Source organism: Panthera onca, chromosome A3 (assembly GCF_046562875.1).
Source record: "Panthera onca isolate mPanOnc1 chromosome A3, mPanOnc1 haplotype 2, whole genome shotgun sequence".
In the NCBI taxonomy this organism is placed as follows: Eukaryota; Metazoa; Chordata; class Mammalia; order Carnivora; family Felidae; genus Panthera; species Panthera onca.
Genome location: NC_138341.1, coordinates 35,978,465 through 36,005,543, shown reverse-complemented (window position 1 = coordinate 36,005,543; position 27,079 = coordinate 35,978,465). Strand labels below are relative to the sequence as shown.

Sequence of the window (27,079 nt, the reverse complement as noted above, 5' to 3'; positions counted from 1 at the left end):
TTTAAGAATGTCAAAGGTTTTTAGTTGTACCTAGTTAGGAGAGAGAAGTGTGTCTATTCCATCTTTCTAAAGCGAAGTCACGGCTATTTTTCTAAATGAGGTAGAAGCCTATGTACTGATACAGAAACATTTCGCATATGTATCATTATATGGACAAAGCAAGTTGCAGAATAGTATGCGTGCTGTGGCTCCACTTTTATTCATGGAAAGCTGTGTTTGTGTGGATATGTGGGCAGGTGGCCTCTGAGGAGCAGGACTAGGGAGGCAGTGCCATGGGATGAAAGAAGGCTTTTATCTTCTAGTTTCTACACTTAGGTAGTATGCAACTTAAAGAGAAACGTGTCAGTTTAGAGCTTTACTGTGTATATATATATATATATATATATTTGTTTGCGTTTGCATAGAAAAACGTAGGACAAGGGCCTTACCAGACTAGAGGGGACAGGATAGGGAGGGAGTCTTTTGTTTTTTTTTACTTACCATTTCTATGCCGTGTAAACATTTGAAAAATACATTCAAAAACATATCACTGATACATTCATTAGCACAAGTCACTAAAGTGAAGACACTTTAACGGCATCAATTAATCTTTCTCATGTTAATGTGGGAAAATGTATTTTCTACAGTTCAAAGTTAAGAAAAAAGCTTGGGGCACCTGGGTGGCTCATTCAGTTAAGCGTCTGACTCTATGATCTCACGGTTTGTGGGTTTGAGCTCTGCGTCAGGCTCTGCTGGATCCTGCTTCGGATTCTGTGTCTCCCTCTCTCTCTGCCTCTCCCTCACTCATGCTCTTTCTCTCTCTCTCTGTCTCTCCAAAAATAAACTTTTTTTTTAATTTAAAAACAAAAGAAACTTTATTTACTGAGATAATACTTCATAGAGGAATCAGCAACTTTCATTCTCATTTAGCAATGAGACAAATAAAATGTCTGTGAATTTATCTGCCCTAAAAAAATATTTCACCATGAACTTCAATGTTTTAAAATGGAAACACGTGGTTTGCTATTCTTTTGTAGAACGTATGAACTCTTCTTGAATGGTGGCACCCCTTATGAAAAAGGTGTTGAAGTGGACCCTTCGGTATCCAGAAAAGGTACAGCTCTTAGGCGTTGCTTTCTCTCCTTTCCTTGCAAAGTAAACAGAAGATGCATCAGCAAGGGGGGCTATATTCTAATAAGCGTAGCATTCTTCACTTGAGTTCACATTTTTAAGAATAAGTCATTTGATAGTAAGATCCTAATCATTTTCCTAAGTGCTAATTTTCTTGGTGGCACATATGAGACTCTAATGTAGGAAATGAGAAAGCATGAGGACCCTTCGTTAATTCAATGCCTTCTCATTGAACACTGGACCGATGCTGGTGACCGCCACAGAATTCACAGAAGAGGCTAATTCGGAGGTTGCCTATCGCTAGGTTGAAAGACACAGATATTTCAAATTGTGGTCATAACATGCCACGTCACCTTCCAAAAATATCGAGCAGTTTTTAAATATATTCATTGACCAGGCACCGTGCTCGATGATGGTAAAATGGAGAGTAGGACAGATAGGGCTCTTGCCTCGTGGAGCTCAGCTCCTGACAGATTTGAAACTCCCCGTTTGCTTCTTAGACATCTCTGTCCTTGTTTCACGACTCGGACCACACGGCATTGCCGCTGCCCTGACAGTGCCAGCCCCACCTTCTTGGCACAGTAAGGGGTTTGAGACCTGGGACGCAGTAGGTTCTACTTAGAGACAGTCATGCTTTTTAACTTCCCTTTTTCCCTTTGTAATCTGGCAACAACGATGCTGTCCAAGCCCCCGATGGAGTGGCAGCTACAGACGCCAGTCAGGTGCCGTTAGGGAGGTCGGTAGGCTTCAATGCCATGCTTTCTCTCTTCATCGGCTCATTTAGGGTATGTGAGGGACTCCTGCTCTTCGTACAATTATTATTTATTACCCCAAATTTTTGTTTTAGTATAAAAGGTACTTTGTTTTATTATACTTACTGTCCCAAGCACTTAAAGTTTTGACACTTACTTATTTTTTTTTTTTAAAGCACATGGGAATGTTTTCCATCAGATGATGATGATGAGAAGGCAGCCTCAACTCCTAGTAAAACTGAGATCTTCGAACAGAAGATCAAGAAACTTACTAAGGTTGGTCCCCACTTACCTGGCCAGTAACTTGAGGTCCTTCAGAGTTTCTAGACCGTCTTGCTTTTGGCTTCTCCTCCTTCGTGGTCATCTTTCGTTGGTTATTTTTTCCCTCATTAATTTGTCTGCCAGGATCAGTAGGGAAATAGAATGGTAATAAATTCAAATCATCTCACTTTTTGTTTACTAGTAGCTCGAGTGAGACATTTGGTCAGAAATAGTATAGAAACTTGGCTAAACGGGGCTTGCCAGCCTTGATCTTATCATTAGGGAACTTTTTTTTATGTCAGGTTAGTTGAGGTATGATTTATATGCCATAAAATTTGCCTTTTTTGGTTTCCAGTTCTTTGAATCTTGACCAGTGTATACTCTCATGTAACTACCACCACAACCAAGGTGGAGAATATTCCCATGTCTCTGAGCAGCTCTCTCCTTTGTGGTCAGCTCCCTAGCCTCAGCCTCAGGCAGCCACTCATCTGGTTTTTTTTTTTCCCCAGGAGTTTTGCCTTTTCCAGAATGTCATACAAATGGAGTCATACTGTGTGTAACCTTCTGAGTCTGGCTTCCTTCACCCAGCATAGTGCATTTGAGGGTGTCACCCATATTATTAGAAGTTGGTATCAGAGGTTTGTTTTTTTGTTCTAAATAGTATATTCCATTTGATAGATATACCGCAATGCATTTATCCAATCACCAATTGATAGACATCTGGGTTGTTTCTAAGTTTGGGCATTTATGAATAAAGCTACTCTAAATATTTGCAGATGAGGCTTTTGTGTGTGGACATAAACTATTTCTCAGCGGTATAAATACCTAGGTGCAGGATTCCTGGGTGTCTTTTTAATTTTACAAGAAACTTCCAAACTCTTCCAAAATGACTATAGCATTTTACACTCTCTGCAGCAATGTACAAGAGTTCCAATTACTCATATTCTTGGTATTAATCAATTTTTTTCATTTGGGCCATTTTAATAAGTAATGGGATCTCATAGTGGTTTTAATTTGCATTTTCTTTAGGTAGGCTTTTTAAATTTGTTTTATTTTTTAGTTAATTTTCTTTCATTGATTTATAGAGCCCTTTTTAGTTTTTTTTTTATTCCAGTAATTAACTTACAGTGTTATATTACTTTCAGGTATACAATATAGTGATTCAGCACTTCCATACATTAATTACTCAGTGCTCATCACAAGTGTACTCTCAATCCTTTTCACTTATTTCAGGGAGATTTTATACTAGTAGGTTCCCAGATCTATCACCTTCTAACTCAGTAACCTCTTGGACAAGTCATTTAACCATCTCTCTCAGGATCCCCATATCTACATCTTTTAAATGGGCATAATAGTATCAACTCCATAAAGCTATAATGAGGTTTAATGAAAAGAAAGTAAATAAAACACCTAGATTGTTTTTATAATATATGGCACATAGTAAAACACAGTAAGTGTTAGCTATAATTATTTACTATTATTATCTTACAGGTAGGTAACTGCAAATATAATGCCAGGTACATGGTACTGTGTTATAAAATTTGTTCAAATGAAGGTGTGCTATGTAGCTGGTAAGATCAGAGGGGGGTTTGAAATAGGCTTTGAAGGACTGGAGAGGTGCACACGTGAAGATATGCAGCGGTGGAGAAAGGGAACTTAACACAGAGGGCACAGGGTACACAAGAGGGCTGGAAGGGAACAGCAAGGCCTGGGAAGAGAAGCTGGTAAAGTTGACCTGCCCCACCATGACTTGCCTCTTACTTGCTGATTATCAAGAAACAGAGTAATAGATGAAAAGTTGGCATAGCCTTCTGAATTGTTGTTTTCTCATTCTGGATCATGCCCTTAAATCTCATTCTGGATCTCATTCTGGATCATGCCCTTTAAATATTCCGTGTTCTTATATCTGATACTGAAATGTGTTTAAATTTTTTTTTTAACGTTTATTCATTTTTGAGACAGAGAGAGACAGAGCATGAACGGGGGAGGATCAGAGAGAGAGGGAGACACAGAATCTGAAACAGGCTTCAGGCTCCGAATTGTCAGCACAGAGCCCGATGCAGGGCTCGAACCCACAGACTGCGAGATCATGATCTGGGCCGAAGTCGGACGCTTAACCGACTGAGCCACCCAGGCGCCCCTGAAATGTGTTTTATAATTCTACTATTAACAGTTAAATCTTTCAATAACCATTAATAATGTGTTCATGGACATTATTCATTCTCTTGGTTTCTCCCCCCCTGGATGTTTATGGAGCCTGTAGATTCCCTTTTTTGGCCAATCTTTCCTTGGAAAATTGCTATTTTTCAAGATTAAAAAAAAAAGCACAGTAGCAGTCTTTGTAAAAGAAAAGCCAAAATCCTGTTTGGCTTCATTCTTCCTGCTTCTTCAGCCTTCCTCTTCTCATCTCATTGGTAAGCCTCCAACAGTCCCCAAGCACTCCCGAGCATATCTTTCAACTACAGCTCTTAATAGTGTTGCTTTGGCCCCAAATACGGGTTCCAAGATCCTTTTTACAATCTAGAGATCAGATCTGACTGGGCGGTGCGGAGGTCAGGTAAGCAGGCCCATGCTTCCAAAGCAATGAGCGTTCTTCATTTGCTGGTTCTCAAAGAAGGGTCCTGAGTCCTTGCCCTCCAGGTCCCAGGAACTAAGATGCTTGTTTGATTTCAGCACACAGTAGGAGCTTAAAACATGTTTGCTAAAGAATTTCAAAGTAGAAATCTTCCTGCTAGTATAAAAGTGTACTTCTCGGGAGCTCTGCTCTGCCTCCCGCTATTCCCAGCCTCCCCCCACCCTTGACTGCGTATGTGCTCTTCTCTTCTCCCAGAGCTCAAGAGAGGGACCTGAGCACCGTCTTGAATTGCCACTCCACTCCGCATGATCCGGAAATAAGTGTGCCCAGTAGTGTCCAGTGTGGGCTGGTGCAGCCTAGGCTCAGCTGATTCTCGTAGAGACCGGGCCATGGGCACAGAGAATCCAGAGGCCCCCACCGGGCTGTGTGTAAGCTGTGCTGGGGGTCTGTGGTGAAAGACTGGGAACCAGCATAGGAGCTTTGGGGCGTTTCTGCTCTGAGCCTGCACAGAGGTGGAGACTGAGGCGGGACCGATCCATCTCAGTCCCCTTTCCTCCCCTGACCGCCATCTTCAGTGGATGGGAGAGGAAGCAAATAACGGTGCCAACAGCCCTCCTCCTCTCCTTCAAAAATACATTCCACCTCTGTCCCCACCCTCCGGTGCTTAAAGAACTCCACCTTTGTTTAGCCAGACACCCCTGCTGAAAGGAGAAAAGACAGAAGCTTTTAACGGTATGCCTAGGGACATACTACAGAGCACACAGACCCAAGGTTGGGAAGCCCAGTGAGAGTTTGCCTTCCTGCCCAGTTTTACCCAGTGTCCTTGCGACTCGGCTTCCTACTGCCCTCTCACCAGCCAGCAAGCAGTCTTACGTGTGTGTACCTTTGGATGTCAGCAGAAATACAAATTAATCAATGTAGACACATCTCTTTTACCAAAGAGCACCAGAATCCTGCCCATTGGACTCCTTTTGTGGGGACAGTTGTAATCATCATGACCCTCTCGGCATGAGATGAAAGAGGGAGCAAATAGATCCTTCAGTTTCACCAAGTCTCGCCATTCTAATTTTGGAGCTGTTTTTCGATGGACTTTAACCTGATGTGATTTGGCCAAAGGCAAAGGCCCCGATGAGGGAAAGCCCTGAATTTAGACCCAGACCCCCAGTGCATGAGTTCAGAATGCCAAGAAATACCCGTCTGTGGAAGTAGGCTGGGTGCATGTGTATAAATTTGCTGGAAACTTGTCTGTCTTTGCCTTTTTGATGTATCCCATCTTTTTTTCTCCTTTACTCCCATTGTATTGTTTCTAAAAATAAACGAGATAATAGTGCTACTAGCCTGGGCCCCATTATTACGTTCATCGCCCTTCTGCCATCAGAGTTTGCTGGCGGATGGGTGAGATGAGAAAGAAGTACGTTTTTACTTCTACAGCTTAGCCAACCTTAGTAGCTCAGAGCTTCCTGCTTGTCTTGGGTTTGGGGAAAGCAGAGGATTTTCCTAAAGAGGACTAATAAAGTGCAGCAGTACTGCCTCATGTTGTGGGGAGGTGCCAGAAGGAAAGGAGTGCCCACACTGTGGGAGGAACGGAGGCCTCTACAGCAGGCTGGAAGTGATGCCAGCTAGACAGAGCAGGCGGCTCCGTGAGAGGAGCAGGAAAAATGGAAGGAAGGTTCCACCCCTTCCTCTAGCAAAATCAATGGCTGTTCTTCGGCATGAGACATGGTTTGGGCACGCAGCTGAGACACTGCCCAGATGGGCCACAGACCAGAGGGCGGGATGTGGAACAACCCTTAGGAATCACAGCCGAACACTGAGAAGGCATGTGGTGCCTTTGTGGCCGGTCTTTGCAATCCAGGTCAGACGTAAGACGAGAATTGTAGCAGGGTCGGAAAGCAACAGTTTCTATAGACCAAATGCTATACGTGAATGTAAGAGAACCTGTCTTACATTTTTGCATGTTTCTAGAAATGCAGGGGTTAGGAAGTGGTCAAGGCTATTTGTTAAATTCCATGCAGCTACCCCTGGGGAACCCATTGCTTCAGCACCACCTTAAGGGTTACATTCATTCTGTTCTCTTCCGACAGGCCGGAAGCCCGAGTGTTACCTCTGGGATTGATGGCCCTTCCTTCTAAAATACTTACCCTAGAAACTAAAAGAACTAATTTACAAAAGTTGAAATCTCTTTTTTGACTTTGGGTGGTTCTTCTTAGCCCAAAAATATTCTCCTCCTTGAGAGAGGACATTGTTTGCAAGGTTTTCAAGATTTCCTATGCGGTCATTCTTTATGCCTAGTGACAGAGTTCGTGTATTTCTAAAAATAACATTTAGAACACGTATATTTAGAATGGCTGAAAACATTTTCTTGAATATCTTCTAAGGTTAGCTTTGTACTCAGTATATTCCCAGTGAGCATTTAGTGTATGTCATGCATCAGGATTATAAAGTACTCACTTGTCGTGTTTCCCGATTATTATTTTGAAATAATATTGAAATTTTGCTCCTATTTTTTTAAGTATTTTCTTCTTTTTGGTGCTATTGTATATGGAATTGGTTTTACTTTTCTTTTCAAATTGTTCACTGTCAGTGTGTGGAAACATGACTAATTGATGTATGCTGAATTTATATCCGATAACTTTGCCGAATCTGTTTATTCGAACAGTGTTTTGTGGAATCTTTAGGGTTTTCTACATATAAGACCATGTTGTCTGTGAACAGAGATCATTTGACTTCTTCCTTTCCAATTTGGATAACTTTTATTCCTTTTTCTTGCCGGGGGCTCTAGCTAGGACTTCCACTATTGTATTGAATAAAAGTGGTGAAAGCAGGCATCCTTGTCTTGTTCCTGATCTTAGAGAAAAAGTTTTTGGTCTTTCACCATTGAATATGATGTTAACTGTGGGATTTTCATATATGGCCTTTATTATGTGGAAGTAGTTTTCTTCTATTCCTAGAATCGTTGAGTGTTTTTATTATGAAAAGGTATTGAATTTTGTCAAATTCTTTTTCAGCGTCAAATGAGAAAATCATATGGGTTTTTCCTTCATTCTGTTAATGTGTAGTGTATTACACTGACTGACTTTTTAATGTTGAACCCACCCTTGCATCCCAGGAATAAACCCCACTTGTTCGTAGTGTATAAACCTTTCAGCATGCTGTTGAATCCTGTTCGCTAGTTTTTTGTTGAGGATTTTCGCATCAATATTTATCAGGGATTTTCGTCTCTAGTTTTCTCATGTATCTGGTTTTGGTATCTGAATAACGCTGGCTTCAGATCATGAGTGTGGAAGTATTCCTTCCTTTTCAATTTTTTGGAAGACTTTGAAAAGGATAGGTATTGATTTTTTAACTATTTGATAAAATTTACCAGTGAAGCCGTCTGGTCCTGGGGGGTCTTTGATTATTGATTCAATCTCAGATTTTCTATTTATTCCTCATTCAGCCCTGGTAGGCTTTGTGTTTCTAGGAATTTGTCCATTTCATCTAGATTATCCAACTTGTGGATATACAATTATTCATAGTACTGTCTTATAATCCTTTTTTTATTTTTATAAAATCAGTAGTAAGATCTCTTTTCATTTCTGATTTTGTGACTTGAGTCTTTTCTTTTTTTCTTAGTCCTCTAGCTAAAGGTTTGTTAATTTTGTTGATCTTTGCAAAGAACCAACTCTTGCTTCATTGACTTTTGTTATTTTCTCTTCTCTTTTTTGTTCATCCCTGCTCTAATCTTTATTATTTCTTTTCTGTTGCTACCTTTGGGTTTGATTTATTTCTCTTTTCTAATTCTTTAAGGTTTAAAGGTAGGTGGTTGATTTAAGATCTTTCTTCTTAATTAATGGAAGCATTTATAGCTGTATATTTTCCCTCTTAGCTTAGCACTCTTTCCACTGCATCCCATTAGTTTGGGTATGATGTGCTTTCATTTTATTTGTCTCAAGATATTTTCTAACTTTCCTTGTGAGTTCTTCTTTGAGCCAGTGATTGCTTAAGAGTGTGATGGTTAATCTCCACATATTTGTGAATTTTCTAGTTTTCCTTCTGCTATTTCTAGTTTCATTCCATTGTGATAAAAAAAAAAAAGGTGCTTTATATGATTTCAGTCTTTTAAATTATTAAGATTCATAAGTACCCTAACATAAGATCTGTCCTGGAGAATGTCCCATGTACTCTTGAGAAAAATATGTACTCTGTATTACTGAGCAGAGGATTCTATATGTGTCTTCATTACAGTTGGTCTACAGTGTTATGTCTTCTGTTTTTGTATTGATCCTTTGGTTGTTTTATTTTTTATTGAAAGTGGTGTATTAAAGTCTCCTACTGTGGTTATAGATCTATTTCTCTCTTCAATTTTGTTGATGTTTGCTTTGTATGTTTAGGAGCTCTAATGTTTGTTGCATATGTTTATAATTGTTATATCTTCTTGATGCATTGACCCTTTTATCATTCTTTAATATCCTTCTTTGTCTCTTTTAAGTTTTTTTGGCTTAAAGTCTATTTTTTCTGATATTAATATAACCACCCCTGCTCTCCTTTGTTAACTATTTGCATGGAGTATCTTTGTCTATCCTTTTCACTTTCAACCTCTGAGCATCCATAGATCTAAAGTGAGTCTCGTATAGATAGAATATAGTTAGATCCTGTTTTTCTATTCGTTCTGCCAATCTGTGTCTTTTTATTAGGGAGTTTAATCCATTTATATTTAAAGTAATCACTGATAGGGAAGGACTTAGTATTGCCATTTTGTTATTTGTTTTTGGTTTTTTTACATCCTCTGGGGGTGTGGGGGTTGTCCCTCATTTTCTCCTTTAAGACCTTCCTTTGTGTTTGATTGATTTTTTTTATAGTGACACATTTTGATTACCTTTTCATTTCCTTTGTGTATATTCTATAGATTTTTTTTCTTTGTGGTTACCATGAAGATTACATATTACATGTTTAAAGTTATAACAATCTATTTTAAACTGACACGAACGTAACATCAATATTTAAATTTTCTTCTGTTTTTGAGCCCTTACTATGGACGAGGCATCGCATTAAGCACATCACATTTGTCTCATGTTAATTCTTTGAGTAATCAGAAATGGAGGTATTACTATCTGAATTCTACAAGTGAGGAAACCAAAACACAAGGAGAATAATTAATTAATCCAAAGTCACATAGCTAGGAAGAGGCAAAGTCAGAATTCAGTCCAGATCTGTCACACCCTCCCACATTCCACCCAGCAACATGAACAGTTTGAGCTCATGTTTCCTTTTCATTCATCACATCAGCAGGGGTGGCCACATGGCTTTGTCAAAACTTGTAGCTGACTAGTCCCTTTCTTCCCAAAACACATAATTTACGACTTTTCTTTTTTATTTAACATTTAACATGGGCATATGTGCTAAAATGGAAATACAAGAGTGGCAAGACCAAGTTCAGGCTTGAAAGTGTAACATTAGTTTTCTGAAGTTTACCGTGGGCAACTTATAGTGGAAATTTTCCTGAAAATTGTTAACATCTTTTTTCCAATAATGAAGCAAATCTTAGAACTGTCCATTAAAGTGGTAAATACATATTTTAAAAACACCATAAGTTGGATCGTAGGGGTTTATCTAACGAATACTTGTTTTTCTTCTTTAACAGTTTACTGCCAGAAACATTAATTGGAAGTATGTGTTCCATTCATTTGTTGATATTTTATCGCCAAATTCTTGGAGATGTACTCCTGAAAGACAGGATGAGCATGCAAAGTGCTGGTAAGAGGTCTTTGCAATTTCCTTATGTACTTTGAGTAAATGTGACCTATGCTTTGAGTAAATGTGACCTATGCCAACTTTTATCTTCTGCTTCTGAAGGTTCATTCAGAATAAAATGTTTAGAATAGCATCGATGTCGCTAAATTACTTCACATGCAAAGCATTGTTCTCCATTGTGCACCTGTGTGTACCCTGTGTTATTTCAGTGTATATTCTGTTCTTTACAATATGCATATCTTCACATTACAAATTCTGGAGATTTGATGTGCTTGCTTCGACAGCACATATACAAATTCTGGAGATTTGAGATACTAAAACTCAGATACAATCACATTTCCCCTCAATGTTTTGGATAATCTGTTTTTACCACATGTCTGATATGCGCATCATCTTTTTGGGAAGAGACTGAAATCACCCAGAATAACTGGTTCTTAATGCACAATGTTTAAATATCAACAGACTAGTTAAAATTGAATATAGGAAAGAGGTATTCAGATGTTCTATTATTTATTCTTGTATCTTCTTTGTAAGCTTGAAACTTTTTCCCAGTAAAATGTTAAAAAATAATTTTAAAAAATCAATGACTTGTCACGTATGATTGAACTTATAAAGAGATATACATGTTATAAGAATTACCTCTAAAAAAAGAGTTTAGTTTTAATGAGTAGTCTTTGAACTCAGTAAATCAGTAAGCAGATATGTATTGAGTGGCCTCCTCTATGTCAGGCACTGTGCTGAGCCCAGTGATGGATGAGACAGGCACGAGCATCCGTCCCCTGGTGGACTGACGGACTTCAAACGCAAAATTACATGAATCATCCTTTTCAACCTTCTAAAATAAGTTTCTAAAGGAAGAAAGCCAGGGTGCCTGGGTGGCTCAGTTGGTTTAGCATCTGACTATTGATTTCGGCTCAGGTCACAATCCCAGGGTCACGGAATTGAGCCCCGCGTTGGGCTCCATGGTGAAAGTGGAGCTTGCTTTGGATTCTTTCTCTCTTTCCCTCTGCCCCCCTCCTCCCTACTCACACTCTCTCTCTAAAATAAAAAATAAAAATGAAGGAGGAAAGCCCACAAGAGCATACACTGGGAAGACCTGCGGGAAGTCTCTGGGTGAGTAATATTCAAGATAAGACCTGAGAGAGGAGTTAGAGGTGTGGGGCAGGTTGCATGTCTGGGCAGAGGGGCCAGCGTGTCTAAAGACCTGAGGCAAGACAATGCAAGTGTGTAGGAGGGATTGCAGTTGAAAGCCAGTGTGGCTGGAGCGGAGTGAGCAAGACGAAGGACCCTATGATAGCTTAGTTCTCATGGACAGGTGGAGTTCATGGTTAGACAGGAGGCCTTTCCCAGAGACTTAGCTCCTGGATAGGTAGATAGAAATGGAACTCAAAATTAGGGAAGTCCCGCCATTTCTCAAGGAATAATTATAACTCCAGGGAAGGACAATTTAAGCTTTCTTGTCATCACTTGACTGTGAGTTTATTTCGATGACTTTAGCAAAACTTCTTGAATGATCTGACTTTTAAAGAGGATTGATATGACTTCTAAGAGAGGATAAAGCTCATTAGCTTTTCTGTTGGGAAGGAGGTTAGTCAGAACCGTTGTCATCAATTGAATCTGACCATCAGAGCAAAGCTAATAAGACCTAGAGGGAGGATTTCCCTTTACTGAGGACACAAGATTGTAGAATACATTACCCAGGCCATTTCAAGAATGGCCTGGTGGACTGGAGTCAGGCCTAAGCAGCCTGATGCTTATTGGTTCCTGCTCAGCCTTCCAAGAGCAGGGTGCGTCCTAATTGGTTCCTTTTTTTTTTCCCCCAGGATAGTTAACATACAGTGTTATATTGTTTCAGGTATATGGTATTGAGAGAGACAGAGACAGAGTGCGAGTGGGTTAGGGGCAGAGAGAGAGGGAGACACAGAATCCGAAGCAGGCTCCAGGCTTCAAGCTGTCAGCACAGAACCTGCTGTAAGGCTGAAACTCATGGACCACAAGATCATGACCTGATCTGAAGTCAGACACTTAACCGACTGAGCCACCCAGACGCCCCAGGGATTCAACAATTCTATACGTTACTCATCACATAAGTGTATTCTTAATCCCCTTCACCTATTTCACTCATACCCCCACCCATCTTTCCTCTGGTAATCATCCATTTGTTATCTATAGTTAAGAGTCTATTTCTTGGTGGTTTTTTTTTTTTTGTCTGTTTTGTTTCTTAAATTCCACATATGAATGAAATCATATGGTATTTGTCTTTCTCTCACTGATTTCACTTAGCATTATACCCTTAGGTCCATCCATGTTGTTGCAAATGGCAAGATTTCATTCTTTTTTATGGCTGAATAATATTCATGTATACATATATGTATATATGTATATCTCTTCATTCACCTACCGATGGACAGTGGGCAGCTTTCATAATTTGACTATTGTGGATAATGCTATAATAAACACAGGGGCACATATCTTTTCAAATTGGTGTTTTTGGATTCTTTGGGTGAGTACTCACTAGTGTAATTGCTGGATCGTATGACAATTCCATTTTTAGTTTTTTGAAGAAGCTCCACACTGTTTTCCACAGTGTCTGAACCAGTTTACATTCCCACCAACGATGCATGAGGGTTCCATTTTCTCCACGTCCTCCCCAGTACTTGTTGTTTCTCGTGTATTTGATTTTAGCCATTCTGACAGGTGTGAGGTGGTATCTTATTATAGTTTTGATTTGCATTTCCTTGATGATTAGTTATACTGAACATCTCTTCATGTATCTGTTGGTCATTTGTAGGTCCTCTATGGAGAAATGTCTGTTTGTCTTCCCATCATTGAGTTGGATTATTTGTTTTTTTGGTGTTGAGTTGTATCAATTCCCTAACTGGTTCCTTTCACCGTGCCACAGTTATATCATAAGAAGGAAAGAGAGGTTGGAAACACAGCATAGAAAGAAGAACAAAATTTTCTAGTCTTCTTCTGTGCAAAGCCACTTCTGCCCTAAAAGCTCTGTCTGCTTGGTACAAGACTCATTTCAGAACTCCCTGGCGTATGGATATAGCAGCAGATGGAGATTGAGCAGACAGGTCTGAGACCTCCTAGAGGTTAAAGTGTGCAGAATATGTTATCAACAAAGCATGTGGCACAATAATTTTCCTCTGAATGAATGTTTTTATGTCTATGGCAGCCAAATACATTGGATGAAACTTATGTAAAATCTCTTCTGTTCTTTCATATTTCAGACCTAATTAGTAACCCAGTGTTGGCCACCTTCCCCAAGCTCTTGGAGCAGCCTGACATGATGGACGCACTCAGGGTGGGTAGCACGAATCATGACAGAAACCCGGTGGGTTCTAGAAGCAGTAAAACACACCATGTCAGTGAGTTCTGACCCCTGCTCTAGGGGTTTTTGTCCTACTTGGACAATGTCTCTCGATCCCTGTCCATTTGTCTAGCTAACCTGGTCTCATCCTTCCTCAGTATGAATGCTGCTTCCCCAGGGCTGCCTTCCCTGTCCCAGCGAGCAGGTGGAGCGCCTGCTGTATACACTATTGCACTCTCTTGCCTGTTGTTTGCTCCTTGGCTTAAGATGGCCACTGACCATGTCCTGAGAGCAAAAATCCGAAATGATTTGTTAGATAAACTCTTCTGAGTTTTCAGAAGAGAATCAAGGCATGCATATCATTTTTATTTCAATTCAACATCTACTGCCTGCTATGTGAAATAGCAACCGGGTATGAGTTTGAACCACATGAAACCTCGAATTTTCGGCCATTTTTTGGCTTCCAAAAATGGCAGTTTCATAAGGTTTAATTTAACATATCAGAGATAACAAATATTAGGAGTCCCTTATGCCTACAAAGCAGTACTCAGATAACCCGGAAAGTGCCACTGACCATGTATAACCCAGTCCTTGAAGATTTAAAGAGGGCAGCAAAGAAGGACCAGGAATCTGTTCCAGAAGAGGTCCTTGGTGAGATAGACCTAATAACTGGAGCCAAGGTGGATTTTGACATGCTGAGATGGGAGGAGAAGACATTACAGCTAGAAGGATCAGCATGAGCAAATGCTTTGAAGCATAAAGGGATAGAGAATATTCTATTTGTGATCCAGTTTGGCATGTAAAACGTATCCGCGGATGGGCAAGGTTGGTCTGAGTCTCACACTGCCAGTGAAGAGCGTGTGTGGTAGGCAGCAGGTAATGTGCACAGGTTCTGCTGTAGGACAGCTCCTGACACGGCAGGGTGGAAAAGTACACGTGCGAGAGAGAGGTGAGCTATGCTGGGAGGTGATTCCTGTCAAAAAGGATAGAGGTCGTAAGGGCCTGACAGAGAAATGGAAGGGGGAAGCAGTCACCTCCAGAGATTTTTTTTAGACTGGGAAGCTGATCTCATGTGATGGTTTGTCTGGCTCTGGGGTGTCCACAGTAACAATGAAGTTTTCAGCAAAAAGACTTAAGAAAGTATTCATGGCCTGTGATTATCCGTAACTTCAGACAAGTTCATTTGGCACTATCATTAGATAACGCAGAATTTCTCTTTTTTCCCCCCACAAAGTCATCAGTGTCATACTATTTATTCATTATACAGAACACAGGGACATTGACTCATTCAACAAATATTTTACGAGAGCTCACTGCAGCTGAGGCACTGTGCAAGGTGCTGGCATACTTCTCTAGGTGTGTAACAGTCACAGAATCCGGGCATTGGAGTGAGGGTGGAACCTTAGCGCTGATCTAGTCTAAATTCTGCATTCCCTGATGAGCAGATAGCTCAGAGAAGCGCACTCAGGTCAGCCTTGGGCGTGTCCAGACAGGCCACAGGCTCAAGGAAAGGCATGTAGATAAGGTCATTCGTACACATTGTTAAATGGGAAAAAAAAAAAAAAAATTGAGTCGTAGTAAGCGTATTTAAATATATATTTACATGTATATATCTGCCTGTAAAAATATCTGGAAGAATAGACTCTAGAAAAGGAATACTGATTACCTTTGGATCATGAGTTAAATAATAAAAATAAAAAAGAGTGGTTTATTCTTACGCTCTTGAGCCTTGTCTCCATGGCACACCATATGACTCAGAGTCAGCCAGAGTCAGCCAGAGTCAGAGGTAGCTGACCCAGGTTTGTTTCTCACTCGTGGTACCTAGCCAGCACGGAGCAGTGGAAGACCCCGCTCCGTAGTCACCCAAGGGTGCAGGCTGTCGGAGGCTCCAGTTTCTTACAGCATCGTCTGGAACAAGCAGCTTCCTGTGTTGCCGGTTGCACCTGCAGGAGAAGAGAGAATAGGGGATTGTCCTTGGCCTTTCCACCACCTTTGCCCTGAAGGGGCACGGGCCATCTCTGCTCATGTTTCATTGGCCAGCACCAATCACTTGGTGGTTAATGGCCCCACTTAACTTGAAGGGAGCTGGGAGATGGAGTCTTCTCCTTGCTCCAGAAGGAAGAAGTGGACCTTGGTATACAGTCGTGACCCTCCACACACCCCCGTTTGCTGTTTGCCACTGACTTACTATGAGTGAACCACCCTACTGCTTGCTGATGGCTCAGTGAAAACTGAGGGAGGACCTTGACACAACTAGCAAACAACAGGCACATTTTTCCAGACAATAAGTCGAAAGCTGCTAAGTGGTAGTCTTGTGAAACCAGATACCTTTTAAGGTTCACATTATGAAGCGTGTGAGCCTCCTAGGGTCACCTTCTCTAAGTTTAGTTTGCTGTTGGTGTTTTAATAATAATGAGAACACCTGGCCTGTTTGGTAAAGCACCCTGGCTCTCTAAGGGTCCTCTTCAAACTCTCCAGGACCCACGGGTGCAGCATCAATGGGGTGGTGGACCACAATCTCATAAGGTGGTTCTTTTGTGGCAATAACTGGCCATTCATGGTAACAGGTCATGGTAAATATGACCATCCCAAGACCTGGCTCATTAGGGGCACAGCTTGTCGTCTCTTGGTAGGAAACTTCTCTTTCATTTCATGGAGAATCTCGTTCTTGGTCCCATATGTCATATCCATACCCCAGGGCCTCCCTACTGATAAAAGGGCTGATGCTTTCATGGAATCCATGAAATCGGGCACCAGCAGGAGAATACCTACAAACAGACACAGAACAGTGGCTGGGAATAAGCAGCCACGAGAATGGGCACATCCCTCTTGCTCACTGTTTGCCCGGAACTAGCACTGAGAAAGTCTTCAGTTCATATGTCTGTGGGACTAGTTGAACTCTGGGTTTTTTACTTCTTTAAGGAAGCTTGTGTGATGCTTTGTGGACAGATGGGAGTATTTACTTGCAAAGCTGTACCTCATTTTTATCTCCCTCTGATCCCCGTCATCGTCATGGCAGACAGAATTGCCGAGAAGAATGGTATTTGGCAGAGCTTTCTATTTCCATTACTGTCTGAACTTAAAACCTTCATAGTATGTTATTGTTCAGGTGCTGTGTTTATGCATTTTGCAAGGATGTGTTAGTGTTTCACTGATTGCATTCTTAAATTAGTTTCGACTTGTAAGAACCATGGTGTTTCTGAGGTATCTTTCACCGCCTGGTCAGCCTGGCTCTGGGTCACTAGCAGTAGGTGCCTACGGATTCACTTCTTACACGTGTAGGGTCCGTACAGCGTTTTTAACCCTGTCCATACGATTAATTACCATGAAGTTGTAGAAGTGGGGCAAAGGCTTGTGAATACTCAGATTAATATGATATTTTGATTTGCTTTTTAGAGTTCGTGGGCTGAGAAAGAAAGCACATTAAAGAGATCAGAGAAGGTAATGCCATTTTCCACGCTGAACTGAACATTTGCAGTGCTCACTGCTTGCTTGCACATGCTAATAATGCCCGTCTTAGCCAGAGGAGCCAGAGTCATAATCCCTCTTAACCAGTTAAACTGTCATCATGGTTGCAAAGACATGTTCCAAGAAGGGTTTGGGTGAGCAATTCCTGATGTGAAAAGAAACACTCGATCAAAACAATCATTTCAGACCGGTGAGTGTGTTATTTGAGGAGAAGTTTCTAAACAAAGTTGCCAGTTGGCTATCAGATTCCTCTTATTTAAAAAAATTCCTCTAGCTCTCAAAGTTTATATCACGTAAGGAGAAGGGAAAAGAAGATTGGCCTAAGCTGTATAATACATTTAAATACTGCACGGCTCATGCTTACATTACCATAGAGGCTTGGTGATTACCAAATAAAACTTGTATTTATCAGTGAGTAATGGCTTCACTGCTCTAATCCAGGGTTGACAAACTTTTTCTGTAAAGAGCCACATAGTAAATATTTTTGGCTTTTCAGGCTGTAAGGTCTCTGTTACAATACCCAACTCTGCTATTGTGGCACAAAGGCAGCTACAGACTACGTGTAAACGTCCGAGTGGGGCTGGGTTTCTATAAAACTTTATTTAGAAACAGAGGTAGTGGGCTGCATTTGGCTCATGGTCCATGGTTTCTGTACTTCAAGTCTAAAGAGTTAACTATCTACAAGGAACATGGGAGAACAAACTAAAAATCTTAAAAATTTTTCAAAACATAAACTGTGTTTTATACAATATATATTATATGTGTAATATATATAATACATATACTGTATGTATGATATATACATATACATACACTGTGTATATGCGTGTGTGTGTGTGTGTGTGTGTGTATATATATATATACGTGTATATATATATATAAACGATATTGCATCCTTATTTGAGCAAAGACCATCTGACCAGTACCATCTACACTTGACCTCTGCTGAAACTGGCAGATTTAATGCTTTTCGAGGACAGCAGTAGACAAGGTGCTGGGCCTCAGGCCCGTAGAAATTGTCCTCACACATGGTTGCTTTGAGAACAGTATCTATGGGCAGATCTGCTGTGTATAGTATCTCCCCCTTCCGACTGCTGTGCTTCCCGAGAGCCCCACCCCAGCCTGCCAGTGTCAGGGTTGACTGGTTATGACTGCCGTACTCTTGTTATCTGGGGAGAGTCTGCACATTCTTCCTCCTTGGGTCTCCTTCCTCTGGATTTCATGCTGCCCTTCTTTTATAACAACTTAACTCTGTCTCTGATATGCTATAATCTAATTAACTGGATACAGCTACCTTCACGTTGTGTTTTGGTTGTGTTTACCTGGAACCACACCCTTACCACCAGAATTAGATTTCAGCACCCCAGTGTCCTTGATGGCGTGTGTGGGGGCACCCTCAGTGGAGCTTAGGAGACACCCTGGTCTCAAAGAGTCACCCACAGACTCTCAGGGAGAACAGCTTCTCTCTCCTCCACGGTGAGTCTTGCTTGCTTCCATTTCAGAAAGTGCTGTTTCCCGACTGAGTAGCTGGTTCAGAGCCAATTACTTGCAGGCACAAATGGCACCCTCCGTCCCACCCCTTAGGTGGATTTTAGTCTACAGAGTTCATAGAATGTAACACTTAAAAAGTAATGATGTAGATCCACTCACAGTTATTTCTGATGGTGGTGTTTTCCCAGAGAGACAAAGAGTTCCTGAAGGCCATGTTTCTCCTGGTGTATCACAACTGCATGGTACCTCTTCTGCACTCCACACTCCTGCCCCCATACAGGTGGGCAGAAGAGGAGACAGAGGCTGCCCGGTGGAAGGTTATCACCGACTTCCTGAAGCAAAACCAGGATGGTGAGGGTGGTCTGCAAGCTCTGCTTTCGCCACATGGAGTCCACGAACCTTTTGACATTTCAGAGCAGACCTATGACTTCTTGGGTGAGTTAAGAAAGAACACAGCCTGACAGTGGTGGCCCTTGACCCTCAGCTTCCCACTGAATGGATGGACCCTCCTCGATGGATCCTCCTGAATAAAAGGACAGAACCAAAAGTGACCATTCCATTGTAACTTAGGCTCTGTTCTTTTTTGTACGACCACATTCTATAAAAAAAATACTTAACCTGAGAATTTGAATATGTGTGAATACAATAAAATACGTTTCATAAAGAAATGGCGTTATCGAAATTTAGAGAAATTTTTTTTTCAAGAACCAAGTAACTTTAAGTTGACTATATCCATAGATTTCTATAAAAGCAAGATTTTATCAAAAGCTAAATTTATGATCATTCAAGAAAGTGAAAATGCAAATAAACTATTGGGACTACATCAAAATAAAAGGCTTCTGCACAGCAAAGGAAGCAACAAAACTAAAAGACAGCCTACTGAATGGGAGAAGATATTTGCAAATGATATCCAATAAAGGCTTAGTATCCAAAACATATAAAGGACTGATGCAACTCAATACCCCCAAAATAAATAATCCAGTTTGAAAATGGGCAGAAGACATGAACAGACATTTCTCCAAAGAGGACACACAGATGGCCAACAGACACTTGAAAAGATGCTCAACATCACTGATCATAAGGGAAATACAAATCAAAACTGTGCTGAAATATCACCTCACATCTGTCAGAATGGCTAAAATCAAAAACACAAGAAACAACAAGTGTGGGTGTAGATGTGGAGAAAAAGGAAGTCTCATGCACTGTTGGTGGGAATGCAAACTAGCACAGCCACTGTGAAAACAGTATGCATATTCCTCAAAAAATTAAAAACATAACTACCCTACAATCCAGTAATTCTGTGGATTCCCCTAAGAATACAAAAACACTAATTTGAAGGGATACATGCAACCCATGTTTATTGCAGCATTATTCACAATAGCCAGACTATGGAAGCGCCCACGTGTCCATTGATGGATGAATGAATAAAGAAGATGTGGGTGGCACCTGGGTGTCTCAGTCATATAAGCATCTGACTTCAGCTCAGATCATGATCTCATGGTTCATGAGTTCAAGTCCCACGTCGGGCTCTGTGCTGACAGCTCAGAGCTTGGAGCCTGCTATGGATTCTGTGTCTCCCTCTCTCTCTCTCTGCCCCTCCTCTGCTCATGCTGTGTCTCTCTTTCTCAAAAATAAATAAACATTTAAAAAAAGATACACACACACACACATATAGTAGAATATTATTCAGCCATAAAAAAGAACAAAATCTTGCCATTTGCAAAAACATGGATGGATCTAGAGAGCATAATGCTGAGGGAAATAGAGGAAAACAAATACCATATAATTTCATTCATGTGGAATTTAAGAAAACAAATGAGCAAAAGGAAAAAAAAGAGACAAACCAAGAAATAGACTTAACTAAAGGAAACAAAATGATGGGTACCAGAGTGGGGAAGATGGGGGAAATAGGGGATGGAGACTAAAGAGTACACTTATCATGATGAAAAAAATAAAATTATTTAAAAAAGAAAATGAAAATACAGTCCACAGAATGGGAGTAGATAATTGCAAATCATATGTCTGATAAGAGTCTAGTATCCAGAACATATAAATGTATGATTATTGCTAATAAAAACCTACGTTGTGAAATGGAGGAATTGGAGAAATTTATGCTATGAATCATTTGATTCAGTCTAATATTTGAATGTGATTTATCCTAATTGGATATAAAAGCAGGATCTAGTTTTGCCTTTTCAAGTCCATGTTAGTGCTCTTTCAAAAACAAAGAACAAAAACCTTTCAGGCTTTGATGAATGAGACAACCTACCCCTATGTCAGAGAACAAAGGTTTTGTTGCATTTCAGATAAACTTGTGGCTGCTGGTGAATTGTCCCAAGCCTTCACTGTTAATAGTCATAGTACTGCTGGCATTTATCGAGTGCCTTGTACACGTATCCTCAGTTAACTAGGTTTAATGCCCACAGCCACTGTGGGAGGCAGGCACTGATTTGTTCCTGTATTGCTGCTGGAAAGACAGGCCAGGCAGGTGAAGCCTTTGGTCCAAAGACAGAGCTACTAAGTAGCACAGACCATATACCAAGTAAAGATCATGCGTAATTTTCTGCAACCTAAGATACTCCTCTCATCAGAACAAACATTGAGGAATCGCATGTGCGAATAAAACATGAGAAGGTTGCTTGAAGAAAAACAGAATCAGAGTTTCACCTACATGGCCAGAGGCCCAACCGAGGTACTTTTGCAGGCCACACGCTGCCTTACAAGAGGCCCTTACTTGTGGAGATCCGCCGTATTCTGAAACTCCTCACCTTCGTCTTAGCTTGCCCTAAACCCTTAATCTAAACTCCGCTTGGGCCTTCAGCTCAGAAACGAACATGGTATGAAAGGGTTCCCAGCCACAAATCTGACAAGGGAACTTGGCCTTGGAAAGGAGATGTCACTGGATCTCCAAGAGCCATTTTCCGGAGCTTCTCTCCCTCTGCCCTTTGTGCCAGGAGGGCAGCTGAATGTCCAGACGCCAATTCTTAGGGCCATCCCGATGCAGTTGCCCCAACCTCTTCCCCAGGCGCCGCCTCCCTCTCTCAGGGACCAAGGCCCTCCCCAGCTTCTGCTTGAAGGAGGCTCCTGCCTTTCCAAATGGAGGTAGTGACAGTGTGTGCAGGGACTTTTCCCCATTCTGTCATTGAGTTGCCTCGTCTTAGGCCCCTGCAGTCTTATTTGAAGGTACATACAACCATGTGACTTGCCATTGGGAAGCTCTTTTTTTTTTTTTTTTTTTTTTTTTGTAGAATCCTTAATTCCTTATTCTACTTGTTTATTTTCTTAACCACTCAGCATTACGCCAGAGGTTGGGCATTTTGAACGAAAGAAAATATTGCTGGTGAATTCCTTTCAGCGAAAGTACACACAAAGAGCACAAGCTTTCTTTACTAGATGTTTCCAGGCTGTGTTCCGTGTTCATTTGAAACGTGTCACGATTAACAAATGGGGGCAACTTCGTAGTTTCTGACACAGGAGGAAACTAGGGGAACCTGAGAGAAAGTAGTTTCAGAAATGATTAGGTCAAAAAGTAAGGCAAGAAGCCAGTTAGTCTATGAGGAGGAGACAGTTCCTCAGGCGAGCGGGCGCATCTCTGCCATCGAGAGAGATGCCACATGATCTCTTCAGTCAATGGAATCTTAAAAAAAAAAAAAAAGAAAGAAAAGAAAAAACAATAAACCTCCCTGGCTTTTTTAATGTCACTTTCTACTTCCAAAACAGGAAGCGGTTGTCAGGCAGCCAAAAACATCCTGGAAATGAGTCCTGGGGTCTGTTTCAAGAAGTGTGACCTGGCATCACTGAGTTAATTGTGAACGCCTTTGGGGGGAGGGGTGGCAACAGGCCTTTGCCCAGTGACCCCGAATGTGCTGCCTGCCTGGGAGGCCAGGGGGACTCCCCGCAGCAGAACCACTGGGGAGGGGGCAGGGAGGGGATTTGAAACTGGAAACTACATGGCCCTCTCCTCCCCAACCTCCCAGCCTCTTGTAATTGATGGAGTGTCATATCCATCAGATCCGCTGGAGATGAAGAAGGTTGCGATTCCCTCATGGGCTGGATGGTGAGGGGTTGGGGTATGTACCAAAGAGCAGGTACAATCCCAGTCCTGAGGGCTTCTTATGGTGCAAGGGATGAGGCCAGAGCAACTCGCGAGGAACCATTTGAAGTATATACTACCACACGCAAACAGAGCAGGTTTAACTTGCCAACCCGGTAGCATCTGGGAATCCCATCAGTAGAGGGAGGGAGCAGGAAGTGTCATCCAGCAGCTGAAGGCTTTGTCAGTTCGCAGCATTAGAGGATATCCTTCGCCGTGAACTGGCCCCACTTCCTCTCCTGCGAAGCCTTCCAAGTTGGGAGGTTCTCTGGGGGCGTGGAGGCGATCAGAGAGAGCTGTCACCTAGCTGCGCTGGGTTCTGTTTGCTCAAAGGGGAGAATCGGAGACCCAGCCCCACCTACCTAAGGCACCGTGCCTGAGTTTTATCACGATGGGTTCCTTTACTCATTCAGCACGTATTCACGGAGCACCTACTATGCTCCAGGCCCGGCATTCGGCTTGGAGGACACAGGGAGAGCAGCCCTCACATGATCCCTGTCCTAACTCACTATGCACGAAGTGGACAGCAATCAACACAAGAACCACAGAGGAAGAGCACAGACTGTTGGAAGAGGCTTTGTTGTCGCTGTTCTACCCGCATTCCAACCCTACTGGGGCCCGGAAGGTTAACAGCACTGCAGCAGGTGCAAGTAAGGGGTGGGTGTAGTGATCTCTCCTTATCTGCATCCTCTCTCCGTCCACTCCACTGTCGGACCCTTGGGGACCGACTAGCTTCCCATCCATGTTTGGTTGTATGCCTCACTGTCTGAACTCCCACCCTTCGCTCTGAAACTCAGGAACACGTGGATTTGACAACCTAGTATCTCTCAACATCCAGACTTGCCATCTGAACCCCTGATGGGTGAACGCAGTAGTCAAATAGGTCTGGGTGGGGAGGGCGGGTGGAGGCACGAGTGAAGGGCTATGCCGTCTCACGTAGGAAAATGGAGGCCTCGGGCTTTACGACTCCTTGATGACGCACCGGACGAGGGCATGCACGTCTGCAGACAGGAATAGAAAACAAAAATCATTCATGGCATACAGCTCAATTTCAGGATGGCGTGTCTGTTGCTTAGCCCATTTCTCACGCCCTGGAGACAGACTGGACCTTACCCTGCTCTCCTGTGTCTGACTTTGCCGGCAGTTTAACTCTGCAGAACTTCGTCCTTTCGAAGAGGCCACTTTGGGTGATAGCAGAAAAAGGCTCCAAGCTTTCTGAGCTCTCCTCCAGGTAGGTATCTCCGGATGACCCAAACATGATCCCGTTGAGTCCTTCCTCTTTCCTCAAAGTTACCCTTTAACCCTGAAATGTTCTGTGCCTGCCCAGACACCGGAGACACCGGGAGCCAGACTCTGTTCTGCCTGACGGCCTCAAGAACAGCGTGAACCACAAGCTCCTCCCAAGCCTGGGCCTGTCGGTGTGTGCATTCTATCTCCCTGATTTGAGAGTCGAGGTGGCTTTGACTTGTAGAGGCGGTAGCTGCAATCTGGCTGTGTCTGATTCCAGAGGCTAAAGCCAGTGGGACGCGTGTATCTCTGTAGCACCAAGGGGGAGAGCTGTTTGTGCCCCTTTTTCTGCAGCAGAAAGTTGTTGCAGTGGCTGTTGGCACTTTTGCTGCCCAGAATCCATCTACTTGTCCCCTGGTAACTTTATTCCTCTTCCCTTTGTAAGGAGCACCTCTTACACACACACACACACACACACACACACACACACACCCTTTTATCCCAGCTCCAGGGCTAGGCCCTGACTGGCCCCAGCAGATCAGCGTGTCCCATTGCCCTGTTCCAGTGAGGAGACTGGGAATGGACCTGCAGAGAGCAAATCCCAGGAGATTTACTCACCGCAGCACTTTTCATTCCCTGCCTGGGATAGTGGGACAGATGAGACCTGAAGCCTCTGTGTGCTGCAGGGACATTGCCACCAGGAAGAGAGAGCCTAGAGCTGTGTGTACATGGGGGTAGCACTGACTGAGGTTAAGAGTGAAACCAACTGCAGTGACAGTGACAGGTGGAGCTCACAGGCAGAGGGGATCTAGACCCCCAGTAGCATTGCTTGAGTCCCTGGATCCAGCCTCACCTGAAGGCAGAATTCCCTTTGAACCCCTCACTTCCCTGAGGTAACCTATTCCCTCCATTGTTAAAGTTGGAATGGGTTCTCCCAACCCTTGCAATGGGATGAATCTCAGTGGCTACAGCCGGCTATCCTTTCCCCAGGCATCCCCGGCTTTCTCCTGGCCTGCATTTTATTTGTCAGGCAACCAGTAAATCTTTTCTGAAAAAATGTATGAGGCAGTTTATCGGTAGGGAGAGAGGCTGAGGAAGAGGAGCCAAAAAATTGAGCAGTTGTCTCCAAAGTCGTAATGACTGAAAGCGTAGGTTCAGTCATTCGAAAACATTTATTGAGTGCTTACTGTGTTCTGGGCCATATTCAACATGAACAAAATTACTGCTGTCCTGAAGCCAACATCCTAGGGAGGGTCAGGGCGGGCAAGGAGACAAACAATATACAAATGAATCAATAAGCATAAGAGATAGATGGGGATAAGTGCTATGCAGAGAATCAAAACAGGCTGGTGTCGTTTTGGTTCTGATCAAATAGAGACTAGTGGTGACTTTCCCATTTTCTCTCCTCTGATATCTCCAGGCCTGGGCCAGAGACAACGCGAAACCCAGCACTGTGCACAGGATATGGACAAAAAAACAAAACAAAACAACCCCTCCCCCAAAGGAGCCCTCTATTTCTGGTCTGAGGAATGGGTAAGAGAGCCCTACAGGTCCTGGTCCAAGACAGAGTAGAAAACCTCTGTTTATATTTGTCTTTCCCATTCTTTCCTGCCCTAGCCCCCAGCTGTGACAGTAGTGGTGAAAGGCAGTGGCAGCCAGACAGGTAACTAGAACTCGGAGAGAGGAGAACCCTTCTCTCTGACCACAGGAATCCTAAGAGCATGGGGGAAATCCCTGATGCTTTTTCTCCCTTTCTCTCTGTCTCTGTCTCTGTCCCTCTAACTCTCATTGTGTGTGTGTGTGTGTGTGTGTGTGTGTGTGTGTGTGTGTGTTTTGGCAAAGCAGAGTAGGGAAACTAAAATCCTGGCTTTGCAGCCAGAGGACCAAGGTGAGAGGGGAAGGGGGCAGGATCTGCTAGAAACTGGAAAGTGTTGGGGAGTTCACAGAGAGGGAAGAGCTCAAAGTGATTCCCTAAAATGGTGTATGAATGCCTGAGCTCACCCAAAAATGGACCCTACACAGCATCCCAAAGGGTTGAGAACTGAGCTCCAGGATCCCAGATTGGTCCCAAGTCCCAGACCAGCACACACACACCGAGCAGATTGGAATAGCCTTTTTCGCAGACTGCAAAGCCTTAAAAATGGAACTGACACTGGTCAATACTTAGAGCCCAGAGATGATAGAGAGCAACTCGCAGCTTGAAACTAACCAGGCATTTGCCTGATCAAACAAACAAATCAACATTTTTATAGGATTTAAACAAGACCCATAATTTCATAACAATATTAACAATGTCCAGATACAATGCAAAATTACATGATATTTGGAGACCCAGGAAAATCTCCACATCTCTCAAGGAAAAAGACAAAAGGACCATCAAGGGGCAACTCTGAGATGACCCAAGAGTTCAAATTGAGACCTTAAAGCAACTATCCTAATCATGCTCCAAGAAATATGGGCAAATCTTGAAACGAATAGAAAGGTAGTCTCATCATAGAAACAGACAATACAAAAAGAATGGAATTGAAGTTTGGGGAATAAAAACTCTGATAACCAAAATGAAACCATTCATGGAATGGACTCCATTGTTTTTCCTCTTAAGTTCTTTAAAATATGTGCGATAGTTGAAAGCAAAAGTCATAGGATTGTCTGGTGGGGTTTGAGTTTATGTGTATAGAACACACATGACGATGTGATGGAAAAACAAGAGGGTAAAGGCGCCTACACAGTCGTAAGGTTTCTGCATCCCACTGGAAGGGACAAAATATTAATTCTGAGTAGACCGGAAAGTTAACTGTGAGTGTTGTAACTCCTAGAGCAGACTTCTAAACAAAGGGTACAAAGAGGCGTAGTCAAAACTCAGTACATGAGCCAAAGTGGCCACTAAAAATATTCCAAAAGTCTGAAGGAATGCAGGGCAGAGGAAACAAAGAAATGAAACACAGAGCCAACAAACAAAAAACAAAAATAAAATGGTAGGCCTACATCCAAACATATCAATAATTACATCCAGTCTAAATAGTCAAAAACCCACCAAAGGCAGCAAACTCCGG

At 42.4% G+C, this 27,079-nt stretch overlaps 1 protein-coding gene across 5 annotated transcripts in view; it reads left to right on the top strand.

Moving 5' to 3' along the window:
• NPHP1 (nephrocystin 1) overlaps positions 1–19,374 on the top strand; it is a 59,388-nt gene extending 40,014 nt beyond the window's left edge. For 3 of the 5 annotated variants that reach the window (XM_081795222.1, XM_081795223.1, XM_081795221.1), the window contains 7 exons: positions 1,017–1,093; positions 2,039–2,138; positions 2,633–2,761; positions 10,322–10,434; positions 13,668–13,741; positions 17,144–17,188; positions 18,895–19,374. In XM_081795222.1, the coding sequence (XP_081651348.1) occupies positions 1,017–1,093; positions 2,039–2,138; positions 2,633–2,761; positions 10,322–10,434; positions 13,668–13,741; positions 17,144–17,188; positions 18,895–19,167 (811 nt within the window). In that variant the 3' untranslated portion in view covers positions 19,168–19,374. The remainder of the gene's footprint in view (positions 1–1,016; positions 1,094–2,038; positions 2,139–2,632; positions 2,762–10,321; positions 10,435–13,667; positions 13,742–17,143; positions 17,189–18,894) is intronic. The other 2 variants (XM_078444741.2, XM_078444744.2) reach the window with 1 other exon arrangement.
• Positions 19,375–27,079: the final 7,705 nt, after the last annotated feature.